Source organism: Desmodus rotundus, chromosome 8 (genome assembly GCF_022682495.2).
Source record: "Desmodus rotundus isolate HL8 chromosome 8, HLdesRot8A.1, whole genome shotgun sequence".
Taxonomy (NCBI): Eukaryota; Metazoa; Chordata; class Mammalia; order Chiroptera; family Phyllostomidae; genus Desmodus; species Desmodus rotundus.
This window is the reverse complement of record NC_071394.1, coordinates 39,162,146-39,174,970: the sequence shown is the minus strand read 5'-3', so window position 1 is coordinate 39,174,970 and position 12,825 is coordinate 39,162,146. Positions and strand designations below refer to the sequence as shown.

Here is a 12,825-nt window from a genome sequence, read left to right as displayed (position 1 = left end):
AAGCCGCCTGTCTTCTAAGTGACTTCACACTTTATAAAATGTGTTCACATCTCTCATGCACTTTACTTGTGAGATAGCTGTCATTTCCATTTTCCAGTTAAGGAAGATGACTCAGATAGTTTAACTGGTCAGTGGTCACAGAGTTCATGGACCCTTTGAATCTCATTCTGAGTAAGGAGATTCTCTCTGAGGTAGCCTGGGAAATGTCACTTGGTGAGACATTCTCTTCTGAGCTCATTCTTAAAAGTCTTTTTCTAGTTGAAGACTTTGTTCATCTAGCACAAGTTTAGATGTGTTCTCAAAATCTAGTGTTTTCCACTAAAGCCTTCAAAAGGGTCTCAGCCCTGCTGATACATTGATATAAGCCCAGGGAGACTCTAACTCCAGAACTGTGAGACAGTAAGTCTGTATTGTTTTAACCCCTAAACTTGTGATAATTTGTCACAGCAGCAATAGGAAACTCATACAGATTCTGGTACCTGGAAGTGCCAACACCTTAAAATGTAGAAGTGGCTTTGGAAGTGGGCAATGGGCAGGGGCTGGGAGAATTTTGAGGAAGATGATGGAAAAACCCTAGATTGCCTTCAATAGTGGGTGAGTAGAAATACGGATGTTAACAACTCCCCTAGTGAGGACTCAGAAGGAAGTGAGCAGTGTGGTAGAGAACAAATATATTATCTTAAAGAATATTTACATTGTCAGAAATAGGCTGTGAGTAGAAATATTAACATGAAAGGCACTGCCAGGGAGGGCGCAGATGAAATGAGGAGCATGTTATTGGAAACTGGAGAAAAGAAATCCCTGTCATATAATTACAGAAAGCTTAGTGGTGTTGTGCCCTGAAATTACGTGGAAAGCAGCATTTGTAATTGATGAACTTGGATATTTAGCTGAGGAGATTTCTAAGCAAGGTGTTGAAGGAACAGCATAGATTTTTCTCGCTGCTCTTAGTAAAATGTGAGAGGAAAGATATCAATGAAGGGAAGAACTGTTACACACAAAAGAACCAGTAATTGACCAGTTGGGGGACTCTCTGCCTATCCAGACTGCGAAAGACACCAACCAAAACTAGGAGATTCACTGTCAGGAAAGAGTGCTCTGGAGAGAGGACCAAAAATGTGGCTGGACAGTTTTTCACAGTGCTGGAGAAGAATCAAAAGGTTGGAGTATTTAGTCATAGATCCCATCCCTATATACAGAATATTAGTCAGTCACTGAAAAGATTAAGCATGTGACTCATCATAGCCATCTCAGAAAAAGCCAGAAATATAAATGGGATTATCCAAGAAGTGAGGAATATGATAGAGAACATAATCTGTGGAGGAGTTTCTTGTCTCAGAGTAAATCCCTGTGACATACTTGGGAGACTCATGAAGTTCTTGGGAATTTTTGTTCCAGGATAGATCATACTCAGATTCCCAGACCTTATTTGGATGATTTCTGGGATGAGATGTGGAACTTTTGGGATGATAAGATTTAGATGGTATTTTTGGACTCTGAGTTGATGCTGTAATGGGTTGAGACTTGTGGATGTTGGGATGGGGTGAATATATTTTGCATGCAGGCTGGACATAATACATCGTTGGTGGTTGGTGGGAATACTATGGTGGGAAGAATAATATCCCCCAAAGATGTCTGTCTTAATCCCCCAAACCTGTGAATATGTTACTTTACGTGGCAAATGGAATTTTGCAGATGTGACAAAATTAAGGACCTGGAGATTGGAAGATTATCCTAGATTAATATGGATTGGTTCAATGTAATCACATGGGCCCTTACAAGAAAGAGGAAGGAATTTCAGCATATGGAAAAGAGCTTTGAATTCTGGTGGCCTCTAGAAGCTGGAAAAGGCAAGGAAATGGATTCTCCTCTAGACCTACCAAGAGGAATGTAGCCCTAGCAAGATAATCAGCCAGAAATCTATCTACACACTAAAACAAAATTCAACACTCTTCAGGGGAGGATAACAAAATACAGAATCTAGAAAGATAGTGCTTACAACCGACAGACTGGCCACATTAAATATGGATGAGGATGTGCAACAACTGGAACTCACAGACAGTCCTGGTGGAAGCGTGAACAATAGTGCAATTACTACGGAAAAGAGTCAACTTTCCAAAATGGTTGTGGGTATAAAAGTCTTTACCATATGACCTATCAAACCTGTCCCAGGACCTTAAGGTTTTAACCCCCCCCCAAATTAAATATATATGCACAAAAATCTTGTGAAAGAACATTTACAGAAGCTTTATTCATTATAGTCCCAAACTGGAAACAACTAAACATCCACTAACAAAACAAAAGATCACCAAATTGTAGTATACATATACATACATAATAAATGTAGTACAAAGTATATATTATATATATGTTATATATATGAAGTTGGCCAAAAAGTCTATTTAGCTTTTTCCATAATTAAAACACACATTTTTTTCTTTTCTCCAATAACTGTATTGACATGTATATTTTGAGTGTGTTGGCTATCTCCCACTATTGACTTCTAGTGGGCAGGGGCTAGGAGTGCTGCTAAACATCTTCCAACGCGTAAGACAGTCCCATGGCAAAGAGTTGTTCAGCCAAAATGTCAATAGTACCAAGAAACTTCACAAAGCACTTTTAACATATTCGATCAGTCACAGCACCTTCTGCATACACTGCACAAATTTTTGTGCGTTTCAGTTCCATTTTTACCTGTCTTGAAATAATAAAGCATAATGTGTTGAAAATGTTATTTTCTTCCATCTTCGATATTAAAATGGCTACACAAAAATTCAGCAATTTTGATGTGTTTTTTACAGCTGTCATGATACAACCTAACAAAACTGTTTAGAATGAAGTTAAAGACAACTCAGCACTACTGGAGCTATCAGATGACAAACAAATGAACTTTTTGGCCAACCCAACATATATAAACTATTCAGCAATGAAATAAAATAAACGAATTACTGACACATGTCATAACATGGGTGAATCTCAAAATTAGTAAATCGAGAGAAAGAAGCCATACATAAAAATAGGTGCTGCAAAATCTCATTTATATGAATTTAAAGAACAGGCAAAACTCAATCAGAGTTCAAGGGTGGGGACTCACTAGAAAATGTCATGAGAAAACTTTCTGGGATGATGAAAATATTGTATGTCTTGATTGGGATGGCAGTAACATTGGTATATACATTTATGACAACTAATCAAACTGTACACTAAAAATCTGCACATTTCATTTAAATTTTACCTCCCCTCCCCCACCAAACCATCTGAGGTATATCCTCACAACCTTTTCTACTTTTAAGAAGGATGGAAGCAGCCCCTGGGGTTTAAGTGCTTGTTTGGCACCCACAGCTAGGATACCTTGTTCTTCTATTAATCATGCACTTGCACAAACATTGACATAAAGCAAAACGACTCTATGACCATTATGGAAAAAGACAAATATAAGACCATGTTTAAATACTGACAAAATCATCAAAATCAATAATATGAACAAACATCCCCCAAACTTTACTGATATTAGTGTCTGTTGTTTATTTACCAATTACCAATTTAGTCTCAATTAATTCCTCTTGCCTTATAGATGAGAGTTATTAAAAATGTTCAATAAAAAAATGAAATCTTACCAGTTGCAACAGTATGGATGGACTTTGAGGACATTATACTAAGTGAAATAAATCAGTCAGTTAAAGACAAATACCATATGATTTCACTTATTTGTGGAATCTAAAGAACAATATACATGAACAGACTCAAAGATACAGAGAACAGACTGATGGTTGCCATCTGGGAGGGGTGATGGAGGGGACTAGGTGAAAAGGGTGAAAGGATTTACAAGTACAAACTCATAGTTACAAAATAGTCATGGGGATATAAAGTATAGCATAGAGAATATAGTCAATAATGTTCTTTAATTTATTTTTATTTTTATTTTTTATTGTATTTTTCTATCACCATTTATTCCCCTTGTATTCTCATCCCCTCGGATGTTGTTACTCTTCATGTTGTCCTAAAGGTTTCTTAAACTCTCCTCATTTTTAAAATTTTTTTTCTTTTTGCTGCTGGCTTGGGTGTTTTTTTCTATCTTATCTTCCAAATCACTAATGTGATCCTCTGCTTCATCCAACTTACTGTTTATTCCTTCCAGTGTGTTATTTATTTCAGATGTTGCATTCTTTATTTCAGACTGGTCCTTTGTTATGGTTTCTATGTCTTTTTTCATGCTGTTGAGTATTCTTATAATCATTACTCTAAACTCTATATATGATAAGTTGCTTGCCTCCATTTCATTTAGTTCTTCTTCGGGAGAATTCTCTTATTTTTTTCATTTGGGACTTGTTTCTTTGTCTTCCCATTTGGGCTGCCTCTTTGTGTTTGTGTCTCTGTATTAGGTAGATCTGCAAAGACTCTGGATCAGACCTATGTAAGATGCTGCCTGTGACTGGCCCTGGGCAACCTGTTTGGAGATATCAGTGATCCACAGCATGTGGCTCCCTCTGCTGGACCTGTGTGTGTGCAGAAAGAACCAAGCTGTGCACCGAGGCAGACTTTTATCCAGCACCGGGGCTGGGGTAGGGTCAGCTCAAGTCTCAGAGCTCCCAGAGGTCTACTTTTGCCTGCAGGCTTTCTCTTAGGTTTAATCAGTGTCTCCAGCTGTACTCCTCAGTTGCCCAGCTTAAGCACCCATATGTTCATTGCAGCATTATTTACAATTGCTGAGATATGGAAGCGCTCATCAGTAGATGAATGGATAAAACAACTATGGGACATTTACACAGTGGAATACTACATGGCCATAAAAAAGACTGTACCCTTTGCGACAGCATGGATGAACTTGTAGAACATTATGCTAAGTGAAATACGCCAGTCAGAGAAAGGCAAATACCATATGATTTACTCATATGTGGAATCTAATGAACAAACTGAACTAATAAGCAAAGTAGAGACAGACTCATAGAGAGCAGGCTGACAGCTCTGGGGGGCACGGGGCTTAGGGAGTGGAAGGAATAAGCAAAAATGAAAAAGGACTCACGAACATGGACAGCGGTCAATAATATTGTAGTGATTATATATGGTACCACGTACTGGAAATATTGGGGAAATACTTTGTAAAGTTTATGGTGGTTTAACTGTGCTATACACATGAAACTAATACAAAATAATATTGAATTGAAAAGTAACATTTGAACAGCAAACAAATAAAATAGAATTAAAAAATAATGTTCAACCAGAACAGCTTTCACTTTCTGACAGTATTTTACCAATAGAGCAAAACCTTGTTTCCTTAAACCCTCTCCAAAGTCCTAAACCACAAGCCCAAAATAGTCCTTTTTAACGGTCTTCTATGGAGAATGAAAGGTGTGTGTGTTCTTTTTCACTGCAATAAACAACTAACAATAAATCACCTTGTTCAACTATAGGTGTGTTCCTAATGGTCTCTGGCTGGAGGTCATTAATACTGAGTATTTGAACAGATTGTTTCATAATTTTTATTACTTAACATAGCTTGAATATGGCTTTCCACATCTTCACATATTCTACATTATATGTTTTATGGCTACATGATTTTCTATTATTGGACATGCTAGAATTTCTTTAAATAAACCATTATTTTTTGATAATCTAGTTTTTTCCTAATGTTTCACTATAATAAGCAGTCCCAATGAACTGTGTCAAGGTTAAATTTTTAAGGAACTCATGATTATTTCACCAAGAGAAATTCTTTTAAATAAAATTACTGGAATTACTGGCTCAAGAGATATCAAACATAATACTGAACTGCACTCTAGTCTGAGTATAAAATCTTAGAAGCTATGTAGGACAGCATTTCAGTCCACTTCAGACTCATTCCCACCAATTCTTTGCGCAGCTCTTACCAGCTTTTCATCTTGTCAATTCTGATAGTCATTTATTTGTCCTCATCAAACTAGACTTCTTAGCAGCATTTGACACAAATAACTCCCCCAACTTGTTGACATTTGTCCCTAGCTTCCAGAACACCATCTTCACTTGGGTTTCTTTCCCCATCGTTGGCTCTTCCCTCTCAGTCTGCTGGTTTCTCTTTCTCTGGAAGGCTCTTCAGCAGGGAGAGGGGCCCGGGCCCTCTGCTTCTCCATCAAACTCTCTCACCAGGTGATCAAATCAACACTCATGAGTCTATATGCCACTTTCGCATTTGTGACTTTCATGATTCTCTGTCTTGCCTGGATGTCTTCCCTGAGCACCAGAAATACATACCTCACTACCTATCAAATTTTTGATCTCCTCAAATCCCAGAAATCCTATCTCAGGAAACAACATCACACTACACACAGATGATCAGACAAGAAGCATAAAACATGGGAAAAAATACCTTCTAAACTTCATTATTGACGTTTCTCTCATTTATATGCCACATTAATTAGTGTGTCCTATTGACTTTACCACCAAAAATATATCCTTATTCTACCTACTTCCCATCAACCCCACAGTTACAACTCTAGGTCAAGCCACTGTACTCCCTCCTGAAGGACACTACAACAGCTTCTGTGGTTGACAGTCTCACCAGATCATATCTAAAAGGGAAAACCAATTTCACAGAAGGAAATCAAAGTGCTGTATTCGAAAGAGGAGGAGTGGGCTGGTAGGTGGCCAAGGGCAACAAATGACCGCTGAGCTGATTTCTACCTATTTTGAAAATTTTTTACCAATTTTTTAGGTAACATTTAAATGTTTACTTTAGAACATCCAGCATTCCTATATTATGCTATATTACAAACTTTTCAGACATAATTGTTCAAAGGATGGATATTGGATGAAAATAAAAATGTAATATATATGTATAAAATACTTCAAACATAAACTAGATGGAAAATAATGGTGAATGTTTTTATTATGTTGGAGAGTGGATGGGCTTTTTAAGTAAGAGGTATATCCAGAAACTCTTAAATACTAATAACAATAGTAAAAATAATTATAGCAGGTATGAAAGTTTAATGATGCCTATTATATAAGAGCTATTAATAATCAGAAGTAGTTAATGATCATTTATTATTAATCATACAAAAACAAAGAGATAATTATCTCCTTTAAGGATTCCAAAGTCCCTCAAAAGCAAATAAATAAAAATTGAGAAAAAACAAAGTTTTATTTTTATTAATATCGAATTGGTGAAATTAAAATGATTTATACCAGTATGACAGGAAAAAGAGAAACTGGAGTTATATAAATCATTAGTAGAAACATAAATTGGGACTTAGAGTACTATGGCAACATCTGTTAAAAAGTAAGGCACATGTATATTTTGACAACAACTCCAAAACCCTACACAAATACTCCCCCAAAACACAAAGATATCTATGTGTCAGTGTGGTATATCTCTATAAAATCACTACAAATAATGATTTCAATAACATGACATAGAAAGGTGTCTAAAATATATTTTCTTCCATTGATCTAGACCTTTATTTTTATGCCAGTACCAGACGGTTTTTATTGGCCTGTACTGGCCTTGTGGTATAGTTTGATATCAGGTAAACTTATTCCTCCAACTTTGTTCTTTCTCAAGACTGCTGTGGCTATCTGGGGTCCTTTTGTGGTTCCATATAAATTTTTGGAATATTTGTTCGAGTTCTGCAAAATATGCCATTGGTATTTTGATAGGAATTGCAAAAAGTCTATAGATTACTTTGGGAAATATGGGTATTTTAATGATGTTAATTATTCCTGAATATTGTATATGCTTCTACTTATTTGTATCTTCTTCAATTTCTTTTTTAAAATTTTTATTTACTTATTCATTTATTTATTGAGAGAGATTGATTTGTTGTTCCACTTATTTATATATTCATTGATTGATTCTTTTTTTAAAAGATTTTATTTATTTTTTAGGAGAGAGATAGAGAAGGAGAGAGGGAGAGAAACATTGATGTGTGGTTGCCTCTCATGTGCCTCCAGCTGGGGACCTGGCCCCCGCAACCCAGGCATGTGCTCCGACCAGGAATCGTACTGGCGACCCTTTGGTTCGCAGACTTGTGCTCAATCCACGAAGCTACACCAGCCAGGGCCATTGGTTGATTCTTGTATGTTTCCTGACTGGGGATCAAAGCCACAACCCTGGCATATCAGAATGACGCTCTAACTAACTGAGCTACCCCGCCAGGGCTCATCCTCAGTTTCTGTCTTCAGTATCTTATAATTTTCCAAATACAGGTCTTTAACATCTAGATTAATGGAACATAATAGAGAGCTCAGAAATAACCCACACCTTTTTGGTCAATTAATATTTGGCAAACGAGGCAAAAACTGTCCGGGGGTCTTTAACGCAGCCCCCCGGTTCCGCCACGGATGAAGAAAAACACTACCAAGACATGATCTGCTTGGGGAGGAAAGGTGGCTGTTTCTCTCAAGGGGAGAAGGGCCTTGATCCTTTTTCTCCATGGGCTTTTATTAGGTTCATTCGCATAGGAATGCAGATAAAGCTCATCAATCATTGTCAGCCAGTAAGGGTTAAACAATACAGGATTTACAGAGAACCTTGAGGGCTTATGCTGAGCTACAGCCAATCAGCTAGAGGGCCATAAAACTTTAAGCAGCCAGACTGTCTCAGGTCTGGACCCTTATCTTTTAAGCTGAGGGTACAGATTAAATAGGTTTCACAGGAATGTATGTATTTTCCTTAGGCCTGATTCCCCAGGGAATCCGCCCCTCCCAGCACAGGACTGCACTGCCCTCTGTTATCGCTTCAGGCTCAAGTCAGACAGGGAAGTAAAGCAGCCAAGAGATTAGGAGACTTCTTGCAGACTGAATGAGGACTCAGGCTATTTCAAAGCCGAGGGGCGAGGGTCCATCACCCCCTTTTGCCACAGCCCCCCCCCCTCCCGAGTCCTTCCCTGTGACCTTATCCCTGGTGACCAGAGCCTGTCTTAGGTTGATCCTCCCTTGAGGATTCTTACCCGTCATTGGCTAGCTGGCCAAGCTCAGGGCCAAGCAAGGTGAAGTGGGCAGAGATGGCACTTCTGCCAGGGAGATAGGCTTTGTCTCCCTAGTGGCTTATGGTCCCAAGTCTGACTCAGCCTTAACCATGGGGGGTTACAGCCTCTGAAACCAGGCAGGGCGGTTCCCAACAAAAAACATGTAATGGTATACAGTCAATAAATGGTGTTAGGAAAATTGGATATGTGCAAAAAAAATTAAACTAGATCACCTTCTTACACCATACCCAAGAATAATCTCAAAATGGATTAAAGATTTAAATGTTAGACTCAAAATCATAAAAATCCTAGAAGAAAATACAGGGAGTAAAATCTCAGACATTTCTCACAGCAATATTTTTTCTGATATATCTCCTCAGGCAAGGGAAACAAAAGGGAAAAAGATGGGACTACATCAAACTAAAAGCCCACATGCCCATCAGTAGAAGAATGAATATGCATAACTCATAGGCACAGATGGGAGCTGGGTGGAGGAAGGCAAAGGCAGGGAAAATGGGGAGATCTGTAATAGTGTCAACAAATTTTTTAAAAGCTGTGGTATATTTACAAAGTGGAATACTACTTGGCTGCAAAAAAGAAGGAAATCTTACCTTTTGTGACAGCATGGATCGAACTGCAGAGTATCACGCTAAGTGAAATAAGCCAGCCAGAGAAAGACAAATACCATATGATTTTACGTGTATGTGGAATCTAATGAACAAATTTAACAAACAAAACAGAAACAGACTAATACAGAGAACATACTGACAGCTGTCAGAGGAGAGGGCGTCGGGTGCAGGGTGAAAAAGGTGAAGGGATTAAGCAAAACAAACAAAAAACCCTCATAGACAGACAACATTATGGTGATTACCAGAGGGAAAGGGGAATGGAGAGAAACAGGAAAAAGGTAGAGGTACTATTATTTCGGTTTTTTCCAGATGAGGTACAGTGAAGTAAACTGAGGCAGAGTTATTTATAGTTCATACCACACAATTAATTCCCCGAAACGTTTCAGTTTTAACTGAATGAAATAAATGTAAAACAAAATTCCACTCCCGAAATGCTGGATGAATTCTAGGCGCTAAAGTTATCAACTCTCTGTAAGAAGGCACCAAAATGTGTTTGGAAGCCATGCGTCATACATAATGTATAACACAAACCTAAGGCTTATTACAACCTGTACTGGAACAGCAAATCGAATTCGGTCCCAACGCTTTCATGTGCATGCGCATGTATGGGAGAGGCACAAAAAGACTTTATCACTACACAGAATCTCAAAAGACGCCGGTGCCCCCCAAGTTTTGACTATCTGCTCCCCAAACGTGCAGGGGTCCCTAGGTCCTCTCTCCAGCGCGAGGTCCAGGGGGCCCAGAGCGCATGCGTGGCCTGGGCCGCGGGGCCGCGCGGGGAGGTCTCGGCGACACTTTACCTGGTGCGCCGGGCGCGTAGGCACAGGACCAGGAGGAGCAGGGCCGCGGCAACGGCCAGGCCCCAGGGGCTGAGTAGCCTCTGCAGCAACGGCTCCAGCGGGAAGCGGCCCATGCTCTCAGACACCTCTTCCGCCGTCCGGGTCGCGCGCGACCGCGGGGAGCTGTTCGGGTCTCTCTCCGCGTGGCGCGGGCGGCGACTGTGCCGACTGGCGCGGTTTCCCCTCTGCGCTCCGTCCGGCCCGAGCGGCTGGCCTGTCCAAGGCGCTGCCAGGATGTCACCCGGGACCTCTGGAGGCTGGGTCTCAAAGTTCCCGGACTCCCCTCCCCCGGCACAACTCCCACCCACGCGCACCGCCCCGCTCGGCGACGCCTCCCTCCGGGCTGCTCCTCGAAAACGGGGCGGGAAGAAGGGCCGCAGAAAGGGAAAGGGTTGGGATTTCCCGAGAGTGAGCCTCTGAAGGCCTAGAGGAGGGGGATTTGTGTTCTGAGTAGGCAGTGAGTGCGGCTCGGGTTCCCCATCCCGTAGCCCGCGCCCCTCGGGAGGGACCTTGCTTGCCCGTTAGGGGAGCGGGACTTTGCCCGCCAGCCGCGGGCAGACACCGGGAATCTCATAGGCGAGACCCGAGAGCCCGGCCGGCGGGTGGCAGATACCTGCGGAGTGCGCTCCCTTGCGCCGCCCGGTCGCCGGGCACGTCCTATTTGCTTTCGTTGAAAGCCTATTGTGTGTACGGCCAGTCCCGCGGCCCGGAATACCGAGGCCCGGAACACAGACGCGCTGCGGACCCCTCAAAAGCCCCAAGGTGGCATTCAGCCCAGCTAGAGAGGAGAGAGAGAGAGAAGACTGCAGAATAACTGTAAGGGCCCAAATAGAAGTGAGACAAGCCCCACAGGTTGTACTTAGAAAGAAGGGAGAAAATTTTAAAATACCTTTTCCTGAGTGGTCACCATTCACATGCAACTTCACATGTTTATTAACTCTCCACACCAAACTTATAATTTTCAGCAGCGTTTTAGAGAACATCCGAGACTCAAGTTTAGGAACTTACCCCGATTTGTTGATAAATAAAGAATAATAATAACCATTCTCACCAAGCCTATTCCAGGACAACTGTGTGTTTTTTTCTTTTGCAATATTTTATTTCAAGGGTTCTCTCTGAACTATTATCACTTCAGAAGTGCCCTCCATACCTCTGACCTTTGACTTTTCCAGCCCATCCCACCCCTCTTGCCACCTCTCTACAACATAGACCTATTCTGCATTTACAGTGTTCAAAATTCTTGATAGATGCCTCCATGATAAAGTCATAAATCTCTGACTCGCAATGAGAAGCCCTCCGCAATTTCTGTTTATGGTACAGTTCCCATGGCTAGCACAGTACCGCATTCATTAAAGCTGGAGCCAATATGTCTCTCACAATCAGCCCTTTCACTTCTTTGTTTATGATACTCATTCTGCATGAAAATTTTTCCTCTCTTCCCTAAATGCTAAAATTCTACCTACCCCTCAAGGCCCAGTTCAAAACCCACTTCCTTTGAGAAATTATCCCTAACTACTTTTTGCTGTGGTTTTCATCGTATTTTTTTCCGTTACCATTTATCCTTCTTATACCCTCTTCCACCTCCACCTCCACCCCGTAATCACCACACTTTCGTCCATGGCCATGAATTCTTTTTCTCTTTTGCTCCATCCCTGCACTCCCATATGTTACTCGTCTTTTGTAATTAATCTCGTTCTCCTCCATACTTTTAACAGTCTCTACTTTTCACCCCAACATATTTTCCCACTATATCTGAGTTTTTTCTGACCGTCTTTCCTGTTATAGCAGGTGGAAACCATCTCTTGGATAACCATGTCTGCACCCACTCTCTATCCCCCAACTTCCTGATTCCATATCCTGAGATAACATATTTGGAAGGACTTTTCATGTGTCTGGCTCTTAGTCAGTCTCCATAACTGAATTACTGCTGTGTTGTTGTCCTTGGCCTTGAAGCTGTGAATGGCTGGGCCAGCATTGGAACCCTGATGTTTATGAGTATTTTTCTTCATCTCTGACTCTTATTCCAGGGTCTTTCTACTGCCTCCCCATCCTCCTGCTGTAGATTCAGTTTTCCAGGAAATCCAAAAGGGTACAGTGAGCCAACAGCTACGCTGTCTCCTCCAAAAGAACGCGAATTGGTTTCCATCACTGTTTGGCCAGCAGAGCCTGTTTACAGGATGGTATCCATGCTGTGCATTTCTGTAACCATGGCAGCAATCCCCCCTTCTTGCTAATTTTCACAAGAAGCCTGAACTTTTGTACTTTTATTTTCCATTTGATCACCTGGAAGACTCATCTGTTTTAAAATATATGTAAAAATATCAAGTACTAATCATTTTTGAACATATACTAAGTGCTAAACATTTTAATTTTTATTAAACAATATCAGCAAACACCTGCAGTTGATCACACTGT

General features: G+C 40.7%; 1 protein-coding gene across 1 annotated transcript in view; it reads right to left on the bottom strand.

Moving 5' to 3' along the window:
* CYP7B1 (cytochrome P450 family 7 subfamily B member 1) overlaps window positions 1-10,927 on the bottom strand; it is a 162,276-nt gene extending 151,349 nt beyond the window's left edge. Inside the window, exon 1 of the mRNA XM_024572295.3 lies at window positions 10,372-10,927. Within this exon, the coding sequence (XP_024428063.2) occupies window positions 10,372-10,484 (113 nt within the window). The 5' untranslated portion in view covers window positions 10,485-10,927. The remainder of the gene's footprint in view (window positions 1-10,371) is intronic.
* Between the last annotated feature and the right edge of the window lie 1,898 nt (window positions 10,928-12,825).